Source organism: Pelophylax lessonae (assembly GCF_965119305.1).
Source record: "Pelophylax lessonae genome assembly, chromosome: 3".
NCBI classification, from domain to species: domain Eukaryota; kingdom Metazoa; phylum Chordata; class Amphibia; order Anura; family Ranidae; genus Pelophylax; species Pelophylax lessonae.
The window spans coordinates 19,908,888-19,934,457 of NC_138770.1; the positions used below are offsets into that span (position 1 = coordinate 19,908,888).

Sequence of the window (25,570 nt, forward strand, 5' to 3'; positions counted from 1 at the left end):
AAGGGCACAGTACAGGGGAGTAGAAGGGGACAGTATAGGGTAGTAGAAGGGGACAGTACAGGGGAGTAGAATGGCGCAGTACAGGGGAGTAGAAGGGCACAGTACAGGGGAGTAGAAGGGCATAGTAAAGAGGAGCAGGAGGACGCAGTACAGGGGAGTAGAAGGGCGCACTAAAGGGGAGTACAATATGGCCGCCACAATATCGAAATTAGAAAGCTCTATTTGTGGGATGAATTTACATAAATGTTATTTGAGTACAGTGTCGCACAACCGCACAATTATCAGTTAAAGTAACACAGTTCCGTATAGCAAAAAATGGCCTGGTCATGAAGGGGGGTAAGTCTTCCAGAGCTGAAGTGGTTAACAGGCAACACTGTCAGTACATGATGCACACTGAAAGTTAGGGCACTGATCAGTGCAGCCTCATCAGTGCTGCCAATCAGTGCCTCCTCAGCAGAACTCTGAGTTGAGAGCACCTCTCTAATGCAGCTCAGAGCCTGCACTGATCACACAGATGGGAGAGAGCCGATCTGCTCCTTATCCTCCCGCCCTCTCCTCCTGTGTGCACCATGGGAAGGGTGAACCCCCAGCAGCTGAATGATCAAATTCTGCTTAGCTTCACACTTCCCACGGTGCACACAGGAGGAGAGGGGCAGGAGGAGAAGGAGCAGATCAGCTCTCTCCTCTCCCATCCATGCGAGGGAGGAGGAACTGTCAGTGCAGCACCTGGCTGTATGAGAGAGATGCTCAGAGTCCTGTGGCCAGCAACCCCGCTGGGACCCCCCGACCCTGGTAGTTCCACCACTGGTACGTACAATTTATGTATTCATAGTACTTGTGTGGATGTCGTTATTGATTAGTAGAACATCAGAAGTCTCAAAGTGACTCTGAATACATCCCAGTATACAGCGGAGTCAGATTTAACCCCTTCATTACACTCACCTCTCCAGTCAGCAGGCTGAGGATCTCCAGGGTGAGGTTCAATATCGTCTCATTCCGGGGAAATTCCTTCCTTACATTCTTCACAAAACTCAAATTCTGCTGATTGTTCATCATGACGTCCTTGTAGAGATCTTTGTGTCCTTCTAAATACTCCCACTCTTCCATGGAGAAATAGACAGTGACATCCTGACACCTTATAGGAACCTGACACACACAATGATACAGTCACCATCCAGACACATCCCTTGTCTGTTACTGGATAATGTCCCAGAATTCCCAGCACCGCTCACCTCTCCTGTCAGCAGCTCCATCATCTTCTTGGAGACTTCTAGAATCTTCTGCATGTTGTGTCTCTCAGGTTTTAGGGAGTCACATGGAGGCACTGTGATGGTCATATGATCACCTGACTTCAGAAGAGGAAATCTCTGTATTGAAGAACCAATAGGAATATCATGTTAGAATCCCAGAATCCTCCTCACCTCTCCGGTCAGGTCTGTGTTTTATTAATTGAGATAAGAGTGATGTCATGTGACCTCCCAGAATCCTCCTCACCTCTCCGGTCAGCAGGTAGATGATCTCCAGGGTGAGGTTTAGTATCTTCTCAGTCATGTGACTCCGGTCCTCCTCCATCCTCATTGGTGTCGTCATTTGATCTATACAGGTCTCCTTGTAGACGGATAATTTGAGGAAATGAAAGTAATAATTATATGGATGGCATTGGTCACACAATAATAGGATGTGGATGTGAGGGGGGGGGGGGAGTAGGAGGGTTGCTGTACATTTAAGGACTACTACCCTCATGGGAACACATTTAGTTTGGACTGTTTAGTGTTTACTACATTTTCAAGGCCTGGGACCCTCTTGACCTGCCGGATCAGAAATTCCCTTTCCTCTGTTGGGTTTGTTTGGTTTCTGAACTGGATTTGATTAGTATTAGATCTGCAGACAAGGAATGATAAATAAGATCCTTCCTGTGACTTGTTTGCTCTGAGGCAGTGCTGTGAGGTCAATGTAGGGTCATCATGATGTCCAGAAAGGGGAACTTGCTGACTTTTGGCCGGAGTTGCCGGCTAATCAGGATAATTGCCAGAACTCCGGCTGCAAGGCTCCAATCTTCGGCAGCCTGCTGACTAACAGGAGTGATGTCACCGTCACTCTCTGCAGTAAGAGAATGGATTGGATTGGATAGCAGGAGGATGCTGCTGGCGGTGTAGAGAGCTGTGGGGGAGGAGTCTCTTCTTTTCCTTCCAATGGCAGCCCAGTGTGGGTAGGAGGAGGACAGCTGGGGAAGGGGTTTGTTTTCTTGGTTGGTATATATTCTGTAGTATCCAGGACATTGTACAGAGTGGCAGTGGGTTCCCGGGGCTCTGAATTCCAGCACCAGGCACTGCCAGACCCTGTGTCATGGGAAGGTATTGGACTGGCCAACCAGTAAGCGATGCTGCACAAACAGACCTCCTCAAAGAACAAGTCTCCTTCTTTGTTCTATTTTGTGGCCTGCAACATATTTCTTGACCAGTGAGATGGTGTTGTGAAGGCTTCATTCAGGTGCTGGCAGGAGGTTCTTTAAGGAGGTCATAAAAGTAAGTGCAGGTGGCATGAGAGGACCATCAAAGACCAAGAGTCTCTATGAGCCCTAAAGCCTCCTCTTACCTCAGAGCCTTACAGCCGGACTACCCTCTCAGATTCCCCCACAGTCCTTCAGTCACGCTAACCTCTCAGAGTTTTTCAGCCTGATTACTTCCTAAGAGGCCCCCAAAGTCCTTCAGCTACAGTTCCTGCTCAGGGGTCCCAGAGTCCTTTAGTCCCGCTACCTCCTCTGAGACCCCTCAGCTCCTCTACTTCCCTCAGAGCCCTCAGTATTTTCCTCCCTCTGACACCAATGATGGAACATATTCTTCATGGCAGGCTGGGGAATGTTTTCTTCCTCCTGACCAGCAATGTAAGGGGCTCTATGCTCCATACTCCTGACCCCTGCACTCCATCATTGTGTTGGCTGCATATTGTAATGATTGCCCATTGGCTGCCTGTGTAGTGTAATAATTGCCATTTGTAGGCCATGTATGGTCAGGATGGTCATTGTCTTCTCTATTTATTGTCAGTGCTGTTTGTTTAGAGGAACAAATTACTAGAATGTATCTCCAAAATGAAGAGAATGTTCCATCCCTGTAAATGGGGAAATGTTCTGCCCCTGACGGGGTTAATCTAAGTTTCCACACTATATATATATGTGTGTATCATCATCTGCGGGAGATAAAAGACGTCACAGTGACTATGGAGGAAGAGGACAGACATGACGGGGGGGTTACTGGGTGTAAATAGAAAATTAGATCTTATTACCTCCTCTGCTGCCACTTCCAGTAATGTCTCCTCTCTACTTCCACTCACCTCTCACCTGGAACTTCCTGTCTTTATTTCAGATCACTTCCTGTCTGTTCTTGACATCACTTCCTGTCTGTATTCCATAGAAACTTCCTATCCGAGTATAAGTGACATCTCCATCTTGTGGAGTTCAATGGAACTGCATCCCTGAGAAACATCTCATAACCATTCATAGAAACATAGAAACATAGAATGTGTTGGCAGATAAGAACCATTTGGCCCATCTAGTCTGCCCAATATATCTGAATCCTATGAATAGTCCCTGGCCCTATCTTATATGAAGGATAGCCTTATGCCTATCCCATGCATGCTTAAACTCCTTCACTGTATTTGCAGCTACCACTTCTGCAGGAAGGTTATTCCATGCATCCACTACTCTCTCAGTAAAGTAATACTTCCTCATATTACTTTTAAACCTTTGCCCCTCTAATTTAAAACTGTGTCCTCTTGTGGTAGTTTTTCTTCTTTTAAATATGCTCTCCTCCTTTACCGAGTTGATTCCCTGTATGTATTTAAAAGTTTCTATCATATCCCCTCTGTCTCTTCTTTCTTCCAAGCTATACATGTTAAGGTCCTTTAACCTTTCCTGGTAAGTTTTTTCCTGCAATCCATGTACTAGTTTAGTAGCTCTTCTCTGAACTCTCTCTAGAGTATCTATATCCTTCTGGAGATATGGCCTCCAGTACTGCGCACAATACTCCAAGTGAGGTCTCACCAGTGTTCTGTACAGCGGCATAAGCACTTCTCTCTTTCTACTGCTTATACCTCTCCCTATACATCCAAGCATTCTGCTGGCATTTCGTGCTGCTCTATTACATTGACTTCCCACATTTAAGTCTTCTGAAATAATTACTCCTAAATCCCTTTCCTCAGATACTGAGGTCAGGACTGTCAAATATTCTATATTCTGCCCTTGGGTTTTTACGTCCCAGGTGCATTATCTTGCACTTATCCACATTAAATTTCAGTTGCCAGAGTTCTGACCATTCTTCTAGTTTTCCTAAATCCTTTTCCATTTGGCGTTTCCCTCCAGGAACATCAACCCTGTTACATATCTTTGTGTCATCAGCAAAAAGACAAACCTTACCATCGAGGCCTTTTGCAATGTCACTTATGAAGATATTAAACAAAATTGGTCCCAGTACAGATCCCTGAGGTACCCCACTGGTAACATGACCTTGTTCTGAATGTTCTCCATTGACTACAACCCTCTGTTGTCTGTCACTCAGCCACTGCCTAATCCACTCAACAATATGGGAGTCCATGCTCAATGACTGCAGTTTATTGATAAGTCTTCTATGTGGGACAGTGTCAAAAGCCTTACTAAAATCTAGATATGCAATGTCTACTGCACCTCCACCGTCTATTATTTTAGTCACCTAGTCAAAAAAATCTATAAGATTTGTTTGACATGATCTCCCTGAAGTAAACCCATGTTGTTTTTCATCTTGCAATCCATGGGATTGAAGATGTTCCACAATCCTATCCTTTAATAGGGTTTCCATTAATTTGCCTACTATTGATGTCAGACTCACTGGTCTATAGTTGCTCGATTCCTCCCTACTACCTTTCTTGTGAATGGGCACAACATTTGCCAATTTCCAATCTTCCGGGACGACTCCTGTTACTAATGATTGGTTAAATAAATCTGTTAATGGTTTTGCCAGCTCACCACTAAGCTCTTTTAATAATCTTGGGTGTATCTCATCAGGACCCTGTGACTTATTTGTCTTCACTTTAGACAGCAATCTTAGAACGTCTTCCTCTGTAAAGACACATGCATCAAACGATTCATTAGTCATCCTTTCAAGTGGAGGTCCTTCTCCTTCTTTTTCTTCTGTAAAAACTGAACAGAAGTATTCATTAAGGCAGTCGGCTAGCCCTTTATTCTCTTCTACATACCTTCCGTCCTTTGTTTTTAATTTAGTTATTCCTTGTTTTAATTTCCTTTTTTCATTTATATATCTGAAGAATGTCTTATCCCCCTTTTTCATAGACTGAGCTAGTTTTTCTTCTGCCTGCGCTTTAGAAGTTCTTATAACTTGCTTGGCCTCTTTCTGCCTAATCTTGTAGATTTCCTTATCTTCATTGCTCTGGGTTTTTTTATAATTACAAAATGCTAGCTTTTTATTTTTAATGATTTGGGCCACTTCTGCTGAGTACCACAGTGGTCTCTTCCTTTTTTTGCTTTTACTGACAAGTCTAATGCAATTTTCTGTTGCCTTCAATAATGCACCTTTTAAGTAGTCCCATTTCTCCTGGACTCCATGTAATCCATTCCAGTCTGATAAGGACTCATTTATGACTAATTTCATTTTTGAAAAGTCTGTTTTTCTAAAATCTAAAACTTTTTTGTTTTTGTGTGGTGTGACTCTTTCACAGTTCTTATATTAAACCACACTGACTGGTGATCACTAGATCCCAAGGTTTTGCCTACAATGACATCATATACCGAATCCCCATTTGTGAATACCAAATCCAAAATGGCCTCCCTCCGGGTTGGCTCCTCAACCACTTGTTGCAGAGACAACCCCAGTAGGGAATTTAGAATATCTGTACTCCTGGTAGAACTTGCTATTTTGGTTTTCCAGTTTATATCTGGAAGATTGAAATCTCCCATAATGATAACTTCTCCTTTCATTGTCATTTTAGCTATTTCTTCAACTAGTAGATCATCTAGTTCTTTAACTTGACCAGGTGGTCTATATATCACACCTACACGAGTTACTGCATGATTAGCAAACTGCAACGTAACCCAAACTGACTCTATGTTGGCCTCACCAACTTGTATACATTCCTGTATAATATCTAATTTACATGGCTAAGTTCAAAACAAAGGTATACCCAAGAAAACAAAATCTGGAAATTGATCTTTTTGGATAAGGAAATGCAAAAATATATCAGAAAGCATTAAAATAAATGTTAATCCACTCAAAATGAACATGCTAAACATAATTTGCAAGGATGTAATGGTCCCATAGGAATGGTAGTGGAGATCTCTAAAAGTAATAGCAATTCTTTCAAGGGTTATATAAATAAAATAATTAATCCTGGAGTGAAAACATCTGTAAAGCAATACACAATATATTCATAATATATACATAATACAAAATATATAAAAATATGTAAATGTGCAGCGCTAAACCAAAGTGATAATAATAAATAAATCACTCAAAGTAATGATAAAAAGTCTAAATATAGATAGAAGGTGAATATAAGTCCCAAGTGAAGAAAGGTGAGAATTAAAGTCCAAGGTGATGTGTGTGATCGCAGTTGACGCTAGATCAGTGTTGCCAACCCCCCGGAGGGAAATTTACTGGCAGAACGTCCAAAATTTATGGACGGCACCAATTTTTTACTGGCATTGCAAAAATGTACATAAACAGACTGTTTTTAGTGCTAAACTGTGCAAATATCAATACTTAAACTATAAACATATAGATAGTGCTATTAGCAATGTGTTTAGGTTAAACAAAAGTCAAAAACCATATTTTCTCCATTTACATGAAGATCAGATTAATATAACCCAGCCAGCACAGTGTTCCCCCCATATATCAGAGTGTGCAGGATTTCCCTTACAGTGTAACTCTGACATAAAGAGGAATGCTGCAGATCTTGATTTAAGGGGGAACTCTGATTTAAGTGGGTGCTCTGGTGACCAGAAACCACCTTATATCAGAGTCTATAACAAGACAAAAAGATTTCCAAGCTCTCCTTACCGACCAATCTGCGACCAACCGAATTGACCTGTCCAACAGTATGTGTTAAAAACACGTACTGTTGGACAGGTCAATTCGGTTGGTCACAGATTGGTCGGTAAGGAGAGCTTGGAAATCTTTTTGTCTTGTTATATGCATTGCCCTTCCAATGCTCCTTGCTGCAGAGACCAGTTACAGGTGTGGACAGTAACCAGTTGTTTTTGTTATATCAGGGTCTACTGCATTGCCCTTTACATCAGAGTTCCCTTTTACATCAGGGTCTGCAGAGTTGCCCCTTCGCACTGTAAGGGGAGAATCCTGCAGACTCTGATGTGGGGGGCAATCTGGTGACCAGAGACCACCTTCCACAGAGTGAATACATTAATATATGGGGGTTACTAATATAGAGGGATCTTTATATCAGTGCCCCCTTACATCAGTGACCCCCCCCCCATCAGACTCGTCTGGCGGCGCTATCACTGACCTCTCAGGTGCACTGTGAGGGGCTCAGTCAGTTAGAGACTGCGGACATGGTACAGGAGGTGGTCAGAGACTGCGGACATGGTACAGGAGGTGGTCAGAGGTGGCAGGGGGGGCCTGGGGGGGACTGGGAGCGAGGAGAGGCCATGGATGGAATTCTGGATGGATGAATTCTTGAGCAGCCCTGCCCTGGGCTCAGGCCAGGGCTGAGGAGGTCAGAGAGGTGGCAGGTGGGGCCTGGGGAGACTGTGGGCGAGGAGAGGAGATTAGTAGGAGCCTATGAGGAGTACTCACGGTCTGGAGAAGAAGATCATCAGATGGAGTCGACGAAACTCGAGAGACAGTGGATGGCCGATGGTGGTGGTGTCTGTGCCAGGCCAGCCCAGAGATGGATGGATCCTCCTCGTGGGGGGACGCCGGGGTGGGAGCTCAGCTGGCTGGTGCTGCTGCAGACAGTCCTGGGCTGGTCGGGTCAGTCGGTCTCCGTCGTCTCGTCTGACTCCTCTCCACACGCGGTCCACCTCCGGCCGGCAGCAGGCTCCTTCCTCCTGGCTTGCTCGCGTGCAGTCCGCGGCGGCAGTGGCGGGAAAATTCTGGGCGGGCCATGTGGGCAGGGCACAGGCGGGGGAGGAGGAGATGATGAGACTGACTGACTGACTGTGAGTGATCGAGACCGAGAGGCGAACGCCGCGCATGCGCAGTCAGTTTGTCTCGCCGCAGCCATCGTTTTAACGGATACTTTTTTCCTGCTACGGGCATTTACGGGCAGGAGAAAAGTGCCCTGATTTTACGGGCTGTCCGTAAATATACGGACGGTTGGCAACACTGCAAGGAAACAAACATATGCGCTCACCCGAGGGACTGGACCCAAAATACCATATAGTAAATGGGTCAGATGGGCTCACAAGGTATCAGGTGGGTCTCCAGATAAGTGCTGCTGCTACGGACGTTTCAGTTTGCAATCACACCATCAGCAGACCCTACCAATGGATCCTGCTCTCTGGTAAGCAGAGAGCAATATAAATTTATCTGGCAATCTCTCTGGCTACAGCGCAGTTGAAAGAAGCTGTTAACCACTTGCCGACCGTCGCACGACTATTTACTGCGGCGGTCAGCCCCTCACAGGCAAAGTGACGTAGTACTACGTCGCTTGCCTGTGAGGCTCTAGGAAGTGAGCACGCACCGCCGGAGGCACGCTCCCGCTCCTGCTCGCTCATGGACCCCCACACGTGAGTGACCGGTGGACCCGATGTCCGCCGGTCACTCGCGATCGTCGGTTACACCGGGAGAAAGGCAGGCGGCTAATGTAAACAAAGCCGCCTGCCATTCTCCCCTGTGTAACAGCACAGATCATACGGTCCTGCTATGTAGGACCATAGATCTCTGCTGTTACACACACAGCCACATCCAATCACAGTTAGAAGCACGCCCCTAGGGACACACTTAACCCCTCCCTCTCAAATAAAAGTTAACCCCTTCCCTGCCAGTGTAATTTTTAAAGTAACAGTGCATATGTATAGCACTGATTACTGTAGTAATGTCACTGGTAACCCCAAAAGTGTCAAAAATGTCTGTCAGGGGTCTGATCTGTCTGCCGCAATGTCGCAGTCCCGCAAAAAAAAAACCGCAGATCGCTGCCATTACTCGTTAAAAAAAAAACAATATAATAAAAATGACAAAAATCTTTCCCTTAGTTAGTAAACGCAATAACTTTTGTGCAAACCAATCAAAATACGCTTTTTGCGATTTTTTTTTTACCAAACATATGTAGCAGAAAACAAATTGGCCTAAAATGTTAAAAAATTTTGATTTTTACATTTTTTTGGGGGGAATTTTATATAAAAAAATTTGAAAAATATTGTTATTTTTGCAAAATTGTTGCTATTCTTTGTTTATAGCGCATGATCAAAAAATCACACAGGTGACCAAATACCACCAAAAGAAAGCTCTGTTTGTGGGGAAAAAAGGACGTCAATTTAATTTAGGTACAGCATCGCGCGACCGAGCAATTGTCCATTAAAGTCACGCAGTGCTGAATCGCAAAATAGGCCCTGGTCAGGAAGGGGGTAAAATCTTCCGGGGCTTAAGTGGTTAAGGACCCGCTGATTATATCAGCATTATGTGATGTCATACGAGGTGCTCAGGACCCACAGCTAATTTACACTATGTTTGCCTTGTTTGGTTTATCCCTCCATGTCATTTGGTGAATGAGAGTCTTCATCTTGCTTCATTCGTCTTGTGATTGCACTGAAACGTCCGTAGCTGCAGCACTTATCTGGAGACCCACCTGATACCTTGTGAGCCCATCTGACCCATCTACTATATGGTATTTTGGGTCCAGTCCCTCTGGTGAGTGCATATGTTTGTTTCCTTGCTGGTGCTGGGATCTAGCGTCAACTGTGATCACACACATCACCCTGGACTTTAATTTTCACCTTTGTTCACTTGGGACTTATATTCACCTTCTATCTATATTTACACTTTTTATCATTACTTTGAGTGATTTATTCATTATTATCACTTTGGTTTAGCGCTGCACATTTACATATTTTTACTTTTTGTCAATGTATTTGTCAGTTGAGTGTGCTAGCTGCTATCTTTATTATTAGCGCAGTATATTACATTTTCTTCTTTTATACATAATATATAAACTGGGTCATCCACTTCATCCATAAAGGCATTGCGATTCCAGATCTTCTAGATCACATAGAAGGAGGACTCATCGATGATTTCATACATTTGTTTGGAAGGATAGAAGAATCCTCAGAAGGGAGCATGTAGGTTAGGGTGACCAGACGTCCCCGGTTTCCTGGGGACAGTCCCCAGATTGAGGACACCATCCCGGACCAAGTATGTCCCCGGTTCTGTTCCCAGATTCAGGGGTGGCACCAGTGGCTTCCAAAGGGGGTGGTGGTTCACCATGGATGACACACATTGGGGGGGGGAGGGGTTGTCAGGCCAGTGCCCCTACGTAGGATGCCCCATATGTGTTGCCAACTCTCTGTGAATATACAGATGGCTGCATCTGTCACACTGCTCAGTGTCTGTGTTCCCTTCTCATGGAGCACAGACAGCACAGCTCCCCCCTCCACAGAGAATGGAAGAGGCTGGATCGCCTCTGCTTCTTCCCGCCCCTCCCTCGCTGTATCTGCCCACACTCCAGCAGCCCGTGTGCTGGGTGTGAATAGGATGTGTGGGCGGGAAGTTCACTGTAATTCTGAAGCTGCTGTGACTGAGCTGAGAGCCCTCAGGGACTGAAGGGACTGAGCTGAGAGCCCTCAGGGACTGAAGTGACTGAGCTGAGAGCCCTCAGGGACTGAAGTGAGTGAGCTGAGAGCCCTCAGGGACTGAAGTGAGTGAGCTGAGAGCCGTCAGGGACTGAAGTGAGTGAGCTGAGAGCCCTCAGGGACTGAAGTGACTGAGCTGAGAGCCCTCAGGGACTGAAGTGAGTGAGCTGTGACCGGATCCCCCCTCCTCCTTCCTGCTCTTTCTTCTCTCTCTCCCCCTCCCGAGCTTAGAACAGTATTTTGTCCTATGTGTTTTTAAGTGGTAGTTTGGGGTTAAAGAGGCAGTGAGGAAATGCAATATCCCCTCCTCACTGCATGTCAAATGCTTCTGAAAAGGGACCTAAGCATGGCTCACATTTCAGTGCAGTAGTTTCTGACCATCTCTTGTATAATATCCGCAGTGTCTGATCATCTCTTCTATCATGGCTGCAGTCTCTGATCATCCCCTGTACTATGTCTGCAGTCTCTGACCATTTCCTGTATCATGTCCGCAGTCTCTGACCACCCCCTGTAATATGTCCACAGTCTCTGACCACCCCCTGTACTATGTCCGCAGTCTCTGACCATCCCCTGCACTATGTCCGCAGTCTCTGACCATCTCCTGTACTATGTCCGCAGTATCTGGCCATCTATTGTATCATGTCTGCAGTCTCTGACCACCTCCTGTACCATGTCCGCAGTCTCTGACCACCCCCTGTACCATGTCCGCAGTCTCTGACCATCCCCTGTACTATGTCCGCAGTCTCTGACCACCCCCTGTACTATGTCAGCAGTCTGTGACCACCCCCTGTACTATGTCCACAGTCTCTGACCATCCCCTGTACTATGTTCGCAGTCACGGACCACCCCCTGTACTATGTCCGCAGTCACGGACCACCCCCTCTACTATGTCTGCAGTCTCTGACCACCCCCTGTACTGTGTCTGCAGTCTGTGAACATCCCCTGTACTCTGTCAGCAGTCTCTGACCATCCCCTGTACTATGTCAGCAGTCTCTGACCACCCCCTGTACTATGTCAGCAGTCTCTGACCACCCCCTGTACTATGTCAGCAGTCTCTGACCATCCCCTGTACTATGTCAGCAGTCTCTGACCATCTCCTGTACTATGTCCGCAGTCTCTGAACATCTCCTGTACTATGTCTGCAGTCTCTGACCATCTCCTGTACTATGTCTGCAGTCTCTCACCATCTCATGAACTATTTGAGGAAAATATGCTTATAAAATAGAACATAGGAGAGATTGAACTACCCAATAAGTGCCATCATCCAAAAATTGAGAAACAAGAGCAATTTTGTGAAAATTCATACGTCTGGAAAACCAGGTCGCATTGAATTGTCACAGAAACAAATGACTGGACTTTCTAAGGCACACCATAGAATGAATCAGAGTGACTCGTGTATTGTAAAATATATTCTTTTTATTTATTGCAAAAAATTATTATTAAAAATGAGAGCAGGAAGTACACATCAAACTTGTCCTCTTCAAGAGGTAACCATTAACATGGATTATTAAAATCGCATAGCCCAAGACAATTTTTATCCAGTTGAACCCTTGGGTGACTGGAAAAATTGTGTGGGCTATAATGCATTCATAATGCGTTCACAACAATAATTAAGCAACTATAAATTCGTATCTGATCTTTGGGTCTACGCATTTCGCAGCATGCTTCTTCAGGACCACATTTTAACATCAGATAAATCTTAAGACAAAGAGAATGTGTCATTAGTACACTTATAATAAAGATAATGTGTAATACCTTATGGCTACACCCATAAGGTGCGAGTTTATCTAGACCATGTGCACACAAATTGTATTACACATTATCTTTATTATAAGTGTACTAATGACACATTCTCTTTGTCTTAAGATTTATCTGATGTTAAAATGTGGTCCTGAAGAAGCACGCTGCGAAACGCGTAAACCCAAAGATCAGATACGAATTTATAGTTGCTTAATTATTGTTGTGAACGCATTATGAATGCATCATAGCCCACACAATTTTTCCAGTCACCCAAGGGTTCAACTGGATAAAAATTGTCTTGGGCTATGCGATTTTAATAATCCATGTTAATGGTTAACTCTTGAAGAGAACAAGTTCGATGTGTACTTCCTGCTCTCATTTTTAATAATAATTTTTTGCAATAAATAAAAAGAATATATTTTACAATACACGAGTCACTCTGATTCATTCTATGGTGTGCCTTAGAAAGTCCATTCATTTGTTTCTGTGACAATTCAATGCGACCTGGTTTTCCAGAAGTATGAATTTTCACAAAATTGCTCTTGATGCTTATAAAATAGTTTACCATCTGCCAAAAAAAAATAATAATAATGTCCCAGGATTTCATTTTAAATATCTGGTCACCCTAATGTAGGATGACAGGAAAGGCTCCTGACTGGTGGGATCATCCAAACATAATGATTACGTCCATTAACTGGAGCAAGCTCGTTGGGGTGATAAAGCCAATCTGTAAACTGTAACGCTCCTGCGTTTCTTATATGGTGTGGATTTTCAGCTGCAGAAATAGTTCCACGTCAGTAGTCATGTAAGAGATATGCTGAGATACCATTCCCAACCTCAATGACTCATCATGTGTGGTAGGTCTTATTTCAGCCAGTAAATACACACAATTAGCAAGCTGGTTCCTAGAGTGACTTTATGTACGTGGTAACACAATAATGAAGGTTGAGGGATAGGTTGAGTGGAGGTGGTAGGTGATAGACACTTGAAGGTGAGACAGTAGCAGATGGATGCAGGAAGGTTTAGCAATGTTGTATGGTAGCAGATGACAGAATAGCAGGTGGACATACAAAAGAGATTAACCCAGTGCAGAAAAGTAGCAGTAGTCTCAAGAGCTAGCAATCTAGTTATGCAGATGTGATAAACAGTCTTTACTATGCAGAGCTAGATAGTGTAAGCTTAGTATAAGTTTATAGAGAATTCCCCTGCGGGGTACTTAGCACTATTAGCGATACAGCCGAAGGGTGGTTCAGGAGAGGCGGATGATCCAGTAACGGGATACAGGGATCAGTGCAGCGAGGTTCCGTCAGCGAGGTAAGCTTGCAAGCATGGAAGCTTCAAGCAAGGTTAGCATCCAGGTAAGGGTGTTTGAACGAACACATGTGAGTGAGAACCGGCGATTTAAATAGCCATCTAGTCCGGCGCTGGGTGATGACAGCTCCAGTCTTAAAGGTGTATGCGCACCTTTCCAAAAGTAAATGGTGGGGCGCATACACTTGTGGAAAGTGTAATTTAGGGTACCAAAGGTACCGGAACATTACAATACCCCCCCCCCTTAAGGCCTGCTCCTGAAGGCCTCTGGAGCTGGTTTGTCTGGGTATCTCGCATGAAAATTGCGGATTAATCTAGGGGCATGTATGTCAGAGGTGTTTAGCCAGGTGTCGTCTTGGGGCCCATAGTTCTTCCATCTAACCAAGTACTGAAGTCTTCTTCTGTAGATACGAGAATCCAGAATCTCTTTTATCTCGTATTCTTCTCCACCTTCAACTTGTACAGGAGGGGGAGGTGGAATATTAGGCCTTATTCCTTGGTCCGGAACATGGGGTTTCAGTAGCGACACATGGAAAATGGGATGGATTTTTAGGTCCATTGGCAATGTAAGCTGCACTGCAGCTTTTCCAATAAGTTTCTTGATTGGGAAAGGTCCCAAGAACAGAGGTCCAAGCTTTTTGCTAGGGATCTTCAGTCTCAAGTTTTTTGTTGAGAGCCAAACGAGGTCCCCGATAGTATACTGTGGAGAAGGTCTTCTACAAAGATCATAGTACTTCTTTTGTTGACTGTGAGCGTGTGCAATGGTAGTATTTAGTAAACCCAGAGAATCCTTTATTTGGGTAAGATAGTCTGAGGCTACTGGGTTATTTGAAGGAAGGATGCGTGGAGGGAGAATAGAGGGATGGAACCCATAGTTCAAGTAGAACGGACTCTGCTTGGTCGTACTGTGGGTTGCGTTGCTGTAGGCAAATTCTGCCAGGGGGAGAAGATCCAACCAATCATCCTGTTGGTAAGAAGTGTAACAACGTAAATACTGCTCGATGCATTGGTTGACTCTTTCAGTCTGTCCGTTGGTCTGCGGATGGTAAGGAGAAGTGAGCTTCCGCTCAATCCGTAGTATGTGACATAGTTCTTGCCAGAATTTAGAAATAAATTGGGATCCACGGTCAGACAGAAGAGTTTTTGGGATACCATGTAATCTGAAGACATGTTTCATCAGGAGTTCTGCCGTTTGTTTGGACGAAGGTAGTCTGCGAATAGCAATGAAATGTGCCATCTTTGTCAGATGGTCCACTGACACTAAGATGGTATTAAATCCTTTGGAAGGAGGCAATTCTACGATGAAGTCCAATGACAAAACCTCCCATGGAGTTTGGGGTATTGGTAGACTGCATAGTAGACCGGATGGTCTCGTAGTGTCAATTTTGGACCTGGCACAGACATTGCATGAAGAGACGAATTTTTGTATAGATGTTTTCATGTCAGGCCACCAGAATTGCCGAGAAATCAAATTGAAAGTCTTTGTCATACCCATATGTCCTGCCATAGGCACATCATGCGATAATTCCAAGATCTTGGTGCGTAGGGTAGGTGGTATGTAAAGTTTGTCGTTGTAGTAGAGGAAGCCTTCTGCATCAGTATTTAGTTGTGGTGGGGGTGAATCCAAACTTATACCATGCAGAACCTCTTCCTTCAAGGAACGGACAACTCCAATAATGCGTTTGTGAGGTATTATAGGAACGGAAGGAATTTCAAAGTAGTTTTCTTCAGTTAGTCGTGATAGTGCATCCGCCTTTTTGTTCTTATCTGCAGGTGTGTAGGTCACTAGGAAGTTAAACCTTAGAAAGAATAGTGACCATCGTACCTGTCGATGCGAGAGAGTTTTGCTAGTCTGAAGATATTGGAGGTTTTTATGGTCCGTGTATATAATTATTGGTAATTGGGTGCCTTCGAGTAAATGTCGCCAATTCTCCAGAGCCAATTTTATAGCAAGCAGTTCCTTTTCACCCACGGGGTAATTTATCTCGGGACTGCTCAGGGATTTAGAAAAAAAGGCGACTGGATGAAGTGGTGAAGTGTGGGTAGGTCGTTGGAGAGTATTGCTCCTACTGCCATGTTTGACGCATCTACCTCCAGAATGTATTGGAGGGATGGGTCTGGATGGCGTAATATGGGAGCGGAAGTAAACCTTGTCTTTAACAAGTGGAAAGCCTTATTTGCTTCTTCTGACCATTTAAATGGTATTTTTATGCTAGTGAGCTGTGTGAGGGGTCTCACAATAGCAGAAAAGTTTTTTATGAACTTCCTGTAGAAATTTGAAAATCCCAGGAATCGCTGTAGCGCCTTGCGTGTAGTTGGTGTAGGCCAATCCTGAATGCAGGATATTTTACTCATGTCCATCTCGATTCCTGTCTTGGATATGATGTAGCCTAGAAAGAGTACCTCTTCTTTATGGAACAAGCATTTCTTCAGCTTCACATAAAGATTATGTGCAAGCAATCTCGATAATACAAGTCTTACATGTCTTATGTGTTCAGACAGGGATCGTGAATATATAAGTATATCGTCCAGATATACCACAACACAGACATCTAGTAAGTCTTTAAAAATATCGTTTATAAATCGTTGGAAAACTGCAGGGGCATTGCATAGGCCGAATGGCATCACAAGATATTCGAACAATCCTTATCTAGTTCTGAATGCAGTCTTCCACTCGTGTCCATCACGGATTCGAATGAGATTGTATGCTCCTTTCAGGTCTAATTTTGAAAAATAGGTAGCTCCACGCACCTGCTCAATGAGCTCAGGGATAAGCGGTAGAGGATAGCGATCTTTTATTGTGATAGCATTCAATTTCCTGTAGTCGATGATAGGTCTGAGACTTGAATCTTTATTGCGAACAAAAAAGAGTCCTGCTGCTGTGGAAGAAGTGGAAGGTCTAATAAAACCTTTTTCCAAGTTCTCATCCAAATAGGTTTTGAGATGGGCAAGTTCATCCTGTGAAAGAGGATAAACATGACCGAACGGCAATTTGCTATTTGGGAGTAGATCAATGCTACAATCATAGTCTCGATGAGGAGGTAATGCTTGAGCATTTTTCTCAAGAAAAACCTCAGAAAGATCCTGATAACATAGTGGTGCAATCTCATCTGTCACCACAGACAGAATCTTCCCGGAAAACGGGAGGTTACACGTTTCCTCGCAATAACAAGAAGGGAAGGTCAAGGACCGTTTCTTCCAATCTATGGTTGGTTGGTGTGTGTGTAACCAGGGAAGTCCCAACACAATGGGAAAGTGGGGTGAAGGTATTAAATCGAAGGTAGAAGTCTCCCTATGAGACTCGTTAATAGTGACTAGAAGTGCTTGTGTCTGATCGGTGATCGGACCAGAGGATAACGGAACACCGATAATAAGACTTACTGAGACAGGTTTGAGTTTAGAAATAATAGGAATTTTATTTAAAGCAGCAAAACATATATCCATATAATTTCCACAAGATCCTGTGTCAATCATGGCCTTAGTAGTAATCCTGTTCTGGTCCCACTGTAATGTCAAAAAAACAGAAATGTAGGGGTTAGTGAATGAAGTTGTCAATCCTCCTAGAGAGACATGTGAACACTCACCCTTCTTTTTGTTGACTAGGGGACAGACGTTTATCTTGTGATCCGGGGATGCACAGTACAAGCAGAGATTTTCATTTCGTCTTTTGGCTTTTTCCATAGTTGATAGCGGTGGGCGTATGGTTCCTACCTCCATAGGAACGGCCAGACTCCGAGAGGAAACGGATAATGGCATTCCCATCTTTTCAGCCTTTCTTTCTCGTAGTCTTCTATCTATGGTAATACTGAGTTGTATTAATGCATCCAGGGTTTTTGGCAGATCCGCTCGGGCGAGCTCGTCCTTAACGGCTTCTGATAGGCCAAGCCTAAATTGGGTTTTCAGAGATGCATCATTCCATTCTGAATCAAGGGTCCATCTCTTGAACTCTGCGACAAAGTCTTCCACAGGCCTCCTTCCTTGTTTCAAGGTTCTTAACTGAAGATCAGCAGTACTCTGCCTATTGGGGTCATCATATAGGCTAGTGAGCTCTGCCAGGAACAAGGCATAGGAGTTGAGAAGCTGGTCGTTTTTCTCAAAAAGAGAATCTGCCCAGGCTCGAGGATCGCTTGATAGGTAAGAAATAATAGTACAAACCTTAATGTGATCAGTAAGGTAGGTACGAGGTTTTAGCAAAAAAAGTAACTCACATGCGTTTTTAAATTCGCGAAATTTTTTGCGATCGCCTGTAAATACCAAAGGGGGATTTATCTTGGGTTCAGGGGACTGAGCAGAGGTAAGTTGTGTCAGTCTAATTACCTGCTGCGACAGAGCCTGATTGTCTTCTTTTAATTCAACAAGTGCGTGTATTAACGCAGATACTTGCTGTTTTAATTGTGTCACCTGAGTGGTTATTTCTGCTGAATCCATTTTTGGGTTTGTTCAATCTGTAACGCTCCTGCTTTTCTTATATGGTGTGGATTTTCAGCTGCAGAAATAGTTCCACGTCAGTAGTCATGTAAGAGATATGCTGAGATACCATTCCCAACCTCAATGACTCATCATGTGTGGTAGGTCTTATTTCAGCCAGTAAATACACACAATTAGCAAGCTGGTTCCTAGAGTGACTTTATGTATGTGGTAACACAATGATGAAGGTTGAGGGATAGGTTGAGTGGAGGTGGTAGGTGATAGACACTTGAAGGTGAGACAGTAGCAGATGGATGCAGGAAGGTTTAGCAATGTTGTATGGTAGCAGATGACAGAATAGCAGGTGGACATACAAAAGAGATCAACCCAGTGCAGAAAAGTAGCAGTAGTCTCAAGAGCTAGCAATCTAGTTATGCAGATGTGATAAACAGTCTTTACTATGCAGAGCTAGATAGTGTAAGCTTAGTATAAGTTTATAGAGAATTCCCCTGCGGGGTACTTAGCACTATTAGCGATACAGCCGAAGGGTGGTTCAGGAGAGGCGGATGATCCAGTAGCGGGATACAGGGATCAGCGCAGCGAGGTTCCGTCAGCGAGGTAAGCTTGCAAGCATGGAAGCTTCAAGCAAGGTTAGCATCCAGGTAAGGGTGTTTGAACGAACACATGTGAGTGAGAACCGGCGATTTAAATAGCCATCTAGTCCGGCGCTGGGTGATGACAGCTCCAGTCTTAAAGGTGTATGCGCACCTTTCCAAAAGTAAATGGTGGGGCGCATACACTTGTGGAAAGTGTAATTTAGGGTACCAAAGGTACCGGAACATTACATAAACACTGTGTAGACGTTATCCAAGAACTCAGCACATTCCAGGTGTGGAGAACGTGTCAATGTGAATTTAGTCTGTCATTTATCATAGATAGAATTATCTCTTCAGGAAAGCCTATTACACCTCGAAATTTTAACTCTTCCATTAGCTCGTCCCCCACAGTTATAACCTTTTGTATAACTTGGCCCACCCAATTAGATTGTAAGCTCTTAGGAGCAAGGCCCTTGTAAACCCTCTTTTATTGTAACTGTACAGTCTTCCTTTAGATTATAAAGCACTGTGCAAGCTTTGGTGCTCTATAAATCTTGTAAAATAATAATAATAGGTAGAAATGTCCACACTTGGACTTCAACAGGGACCACAAGACGACATACAGTATAACACTTGTACAGTGTCTCCAGGTAGATTTAGCCTGTAATTAATAACACACAAATGTCCATATAAAAATGTATTCAGGGACCACTGATTCCACCTTTGCATGGCTTGGATGTAACCCCTATTACTAGGAACTCATAAAAGTTCACTCACTGTCATGAAACTTCACATCAAAGGACCTTCATTCCAGGTGTAAAAATAAAAGTCTATCCATCAAGGAGGGATACAGAGAGCACCACCTCAGGATCAGATGGGGGAAAGACTGACGTCTGACCAGTTTAATTGATATTCCAATTCCCTCAGAGACTGCCCAGCCCACTGTAGTGTACTCAACCCTTATCTATCAGGCCAGATAGTAAAGATGGCTGCTCGTTACCTGGACGGTCAAACTACCGTTCAGCTACCAATCGGCAAGCTATTCATCAGCGGGAAGTGACAGGACACAGGTTTTACCCCAGTTTTACACGCTTTACTTACCATTTGTCTGTGAGTGCAATATTTGAAGAATGTGTGTGTTGGAATAAAGGGGATTATTATGCAGTATCACGCTATGTCGTGTTATTGATTTATTCACATGCACCTGGTATATGCGGAGCGATTCCTGTGTATAAGTGTGAGGCGAGAGTCCCTTCCTGGTTTTCAAGTCTTTGGTGGACCACACATCCCTGTGTTTGAGATATACATTGGCTCGTTATCCAGCGGCCTCTGGTAAGTGTACTACCATTGGGTGTGCACAGCGGTGAGGTGGAGGCTTTCTAGGATCTGAATGTACAGTTGTGGAGGAGCTGCACTCTTTGATTCTGTGGACTCTCTGCATGAACTTGTCTCACATCATTTTATATTCCATCACAGAGACTTTATTCTCTTCTTATGATAGCGCTGCTAGTGTATTTTCGGAAGTTGAGATGAGCATTTTTAATACTAGTAACATAAAAAAAAAAAAAAAAAAGTGAAAGAAGGGAATCTCTTGGTTTCCTATCTGGATAATACAACTAATTTTATAGTGCTCAAAAAAAAAAAAAAATGTGAAAAAAGGGGAAATTCCTCGATCCCCTATTTAGCGTGTGTAAATAATTTTATAGTGTCAAAAAAAAAAATGTATTTATACCCAATGTTTATAAATCTTGTACATTGTACATTGTTTATACTCCAAAAAAAAAAGAAATCCCCAAACCCTAAGCACCCCAAGTGTCAATTCTAAATGTATATATCTTAAGCAGTGAAATAAAACAAAAAACATCAAAAACATAAATATTGGGGGAAAAAAAAGGGGGCTCCAAAAATATGAGTACAAAGAGGGAGGAAACCCCTTTTTTTTCTTTATGTAGCTTGTGTAATGAAAAAAAAATATTAAAATATTAAAAATAAATAATAAGAAAGGAGGGGGATCAAAAGTAATATTTTAATGCCATCCTCATAATATGTAAATAAAGCTAAACACATGCCTACCATATATACATGTTTATAAATCTTGCACATTGTTTATACTCAAAAAAAAAAAAAAAAAAAATCGACCCTAAGCACCCCAAGTGTCAATTCTAAATTTATATATCTTAAACAGTGGAAAAAAAATCATCAAAAACGTGACTGTAGTGGAAAAAAACATAAATAAATAAATAAAAGGCTCCAAAAATATGAGTACAAAGAGGGAGGAAACCCCTTTTTTTATGTAGCATATTATATTACATAGTATAATTTACATTTATGAGGGGTAATATGTTATTTGACTTCTCTTCCTACAATATGTAGGTAACCCGATCTATAGATAAACCTCCTCTTCTCCATCTTTCTCCAAAAAAAAAAAAAAAAAACCCCACCAGGTGTCCACCTCACCAAGTGAAGGAAGGGAAACTGTTGTTTCTCTATATATCTTATGCATACAATTCCCTGCGCTTTCTGTCAGTCTCCCTCCTAGACTCGGCTTCCTCCTCCGACCGCTGTTCCAGCAGGAGCTCCGCCTCTTCATACACACTCAGGGAGGAGAGAAAGGGGAAGGATATACAGTACATACACACACAGCACAAGGCCGTGTTCACACTACCAGACGTTTCTCAGGGCTGCAGTTCCTCTGAGCTCCACAAGGTGGTGATCTCACTTCTACCAAGACAGGAAGTCTCTATGGAATACAGACAGGAAGTGGTGTTAGGTAAAGAGGACGTTCCATAGAACGTAGAGGGAGACACTGCAGGATCTGGCGGCAGAAGAGGTAATGAGTAGATTAACCCCTTCAAGGGGATCAGTTGATGATTAATATATCTTTCTTCCGAAGCTGACCATATATGGATGGAAATGTGAGCGATCCCTGCTGAACCAGCTGAATTTCCATGTATCTATGGTCACCTCCCCTCCCCCTCATCTCCTTCATTATGTAAGTCATGCTGAGATAATCTCCCATTGGCTGAGCAATATTCTCATTTGTCTCTGAGCTCCTTCTTGCTATTCCTCGTCCTGCCTGTTGTTTCCTTGGATTGATTTTCTGTGTAGTGACCCCGGCTTCATCTCTTGGATGCGCTCCTCTGTTGCTTGTCCTGACCTTTATCCTGATTCCTGGATCTCCTCCTCATCTCTCCTCCATATCCTCTTACACAGCTTTTCTCCACACCTGCAGAGACCCGGGTGGGAACTTGGCACCAGCATGCAGCAAAATCCATCCCCACCATTAGGAGCTCCACAAACCTTGTCTTTTATTTACACTCCGTTCGTCCACACGTCACCTGCTCACATGAGAGCTTACTTTCACACATTCCTGACAGATTTCTGTATGGTAAAGGTCAAAGTTCACTCTTTATTTTAGGAGAAGTGGGAGGCACCCAGGAACAATGATTTGGTTTGCACGGAAGGCTCATAAAGAGGGTCTCTCCTGTCAGAGTCTAAATGTCCAATGACATCACAGCTCCTCCCCCCATGTCCCTCTATCTGGCTTTTGTTTCTCATGCTCTTAGGATGTGGGCGGACCCTTGGTATCCTCGCGTAAAGTGGGACTGTTGGTCCTGCGTTGTATGTAATGATGTCAGAATACCTTCAACAAGCTTTTACCCTGCGTAGTGTGGGGGTCCTGTGTGGGTAAATTATACCTCAGTCTGAGGTGGGGATTTAATCAAATGGAAACCTGAATAGTGAGGTGAGGAGGATTCTGGGAATTTCATTTGATTTTACTATTTGTGTTCAGATCTAGAGTTTTCCTCCTGTGAAGTCTGGAGATCATATGACCATCACATTGCCTCCACCTCCCTCCCTGATAGAATAGAGAAATACAAAGAAGATTCTAGAAGTCACCCGAGAGATCATGGAGGAGAGGTGAGCGGTGCTGGGAATTCTGGGACATTATCCAGTAACAGACAAGGGATGTGTCTGGATGGTGACTGTATCATTGTGTGTGTCAGGTTCCTATAAGGTGTCAGGATGTCACTGTCTATTTCTCCATGGAGGAGTGGGAGTATTTAGAAGGACACAAGGATCTCTACAAGGACGTCATGATGGAGAATCAGCCGCCCCTCACATCACCGGGTAAGAGGAGACTTTATTGTAAAGGAGAGAGCAGTACGGAGGATCCACCTAGATCCCCCATCATCTGATAAACACATAGAAACAATGCATTCAGTCAGTGTGTGTGTTTCCTACAGATGGATCCAGTAATGGGAACCCACCAGAGAGATGTCCCCGTCCTCTGTATTCCCGGGATTCCACACAGGAAGATCACACCATCCCTCACCATCATCAGGTAGATGAGGAACAATCACTGATAGTATCATTAGGATCTGTACATTATCTGCATTGTTACCATTGATGTCATTTTTATTATATATTCAGAGTGGAATTCTGAGAGATTCTAAAGTTGAGGTCAAAGAAGAAATAAAAGAGGAGGATGATGAGGATGGGGTGATGGAGGAGTCAGAGTTTCTAAAAGAACACAAAGATCTGTACCAGGACACCATGGTGGAGTCATCCAGCTACAGAAACCCACCAGAGAGATGTCCCCGTCCTCTGTATTCCCGGGATTCCACACAGGAAGGTCACACCATCCCCCACCATCATCAGGTAGATGAGTGACAATGATTGGTAGTTCTGATTTATACACAGCATGTTTGTTACAATGAATGTTTTATTATATATTCAGAGTGGAAACCTCGGGGATGATAATATTGATGTTAAAGAAGAGTATAAAGAGGAGGATGAGGAGTATGGAGTGATGGAGGAGTTTTCAGAAGGACACAAGGATATGATGGAGCCACCTAATACCAGGAACCCACCAGAGCAATGTCCCCGTCCTCTGTATTCCTGGGATTCCACACAGGAAGGTCACACCATCCCTCACTGTTACAAGGTTGGTGAGACAGAGATTATAAAACACAGACTCATGGAGACAATGTGTGGATTTTTATGTGATGTCACAATAATAAATCTTATATTTTACAGATGATATTCTCTTTCATTTTCTTGGTTTAGAGTGGAGATCCAATCGATATAGAATTTGAGGTTAAAACAGAAGAAGAAGAGACGTATGTGAGGGATGATCAGCAGTCTATGGAGGAGGATGGAATAACGGAGACATTTATAGAGGAGGACACTCCTACAGAGATCAGCACAGGTGGGTCATTAACACTAAATACATTCCTCCACCCATACTGCTCACTGATTGGTCCAGAGTAGGGCGGGGTCTGGGTGATATCAGCCTGTAATCCCCTGGTCACTTTCCTGAGCTGTGTTCCCCATCCTGTATTCCTGTATTTCTCTCGGATAATCTTCCTTCTCTGTGCTGCAGACACAATTTATGTCTCTAGACTGGATTTATGGAGATTCTGGGGTTCGGCTGGCAGCAAAATGTTGATATTCATCATAGACGTTACTAGACCTAGACACCTGGGGTATGTGCTTTGGGTCTTCTGCCCCATACCTAGGTCTAGCAAGATCTGACAGAACAATTCTCCTGGGGTTACTTGCTCTGTTGTCTGCCGGCTGTGCCAGGTGGGGGGGATATGTCTGTATAGTCTCACACCCAAGTCACTGAGTGCAGTCTCTCTGGCCTCAGGGTATACACAGAGATTAAACAAATCCTCCTACATAAGTTGTACCCCTTTATCTGCTTTCCTCTCTTCTTTACATCTGTCCAAAGTCCAGAATTTAGATAGTTTGTCTGAGCAGTCAGAAAAAAAGGGGACGGGGATCTGAAGTTACAGCTTGTCTTAAATAGGGGCTACTATGTTATGTTAGTTTTTGGCTGGGCTGTACTTAGCTCAGACTGGTTGTTCAGTTTTTCGCCTGGTTTTTCCCTAAGCTTAAGCTGAGTTGTGATTTCTCACTGTGGCCAGTAGATGTCACCGCTATCACTGGACATAGTATGACATTTCACCAACCAAACTAAAATGATAATAAACCCAAAACCAAAAATGTCATACATTGCAGCTTACCAATCATTGGATGTGGTGGCTGCATTACTTTTCTTTTAAAGGCTTTTCCCCCTCTGTTTTCACCTGGTCACACCTTCTGTATTAGAGCGCCCCCCACTCTGGAGACAGCAGCATTATCAGTCTGGGGGGGGGGGGGGAGTGTTAGATGTATTATCAGATTTAAAAACAGTAACAAATTGAAGCCAAACTCCATCTCACACTTTATAATCAGTTACAGCATGCTGTTTTTTTCCTTTGGGATAAAAGTTTTACAAGAATAAATAAAAGCTGATCATTGTAAGCACCCCTGTCAGTGGTAAATGGTCTGCCCCATCCCAGTAACTGATACATTCCGCTTTAGAGTTGGAGCTTTTATAGAACAGATTTACTGGTCAGATCACCAGATGAACATATAAGAAATCCTAAAAAGGAAAACTAACATCACATCTAAGAATCGATAAGCTGCAATATAATAAATATTTTCTTTGGGTTTAATGTCTTACATTAAGAATATTTCTATTTTCTTCAGCCAATCCAGTAGGAGGTTTATGTCACTGGTGCATGCTGGGGGAGGAAATAAATATTTGGGACAGGCCATGTGCTCGCTCTCTTCCCCTGGGATGAGGTGTAGGGAGGGGCTGCTGGATGGAGCTCTGCTGTTGGGTCCATTGGCCTGTTTTGGGGCCTAACATGTGCTGAAGTGGTTGTGAAGCTGT

The 25,570-nt window shown here is 43.6% G+C and overlaps 2 protein-coding genes across 2 annotated transcripts in view; one reads left to right on the forward strand and one right to left on the reverse strand.

Moving 5' to 3' along the window:
- Positions 1–25,570, forward strand: part of LOC309548816 (uncharacterized protein) — a 530,695-nt gene that overhangs the window by 500,109 nt on the left and 5,016 nt on the right. The window contains exons 3-5 of the mRNA XM_082248754.1: positions 22,851–22,974; positions 23,091–23,188; positions 23,914–24,055. Of these exons, the coding sequence (XP_082104880.1) occupies positions 22,890–22,974; positions 23,091–23,188; positions 23,914–24,055 (325 nt within the window). The 5' untranslated portion in view covers positions 22,851–22,889. The remainder of the gene's footprint in view (positions 1–22,850; positions 22,975–23,090; positions 23,189–23,913; positions 24,056–25,570) is intronic.
- The window catches only part of LOC309550241 (uncharacterized protein), a gene marked incomplete at its 3' end in the record, with an annotated part of 240,442 nt that overhangs the window by 10,450 nt on the left and 204,422 nt on the right, over positions 1–25,570 (reverse strand). The gene's annotated exons all lie outside the window — the stretch shown is intronic.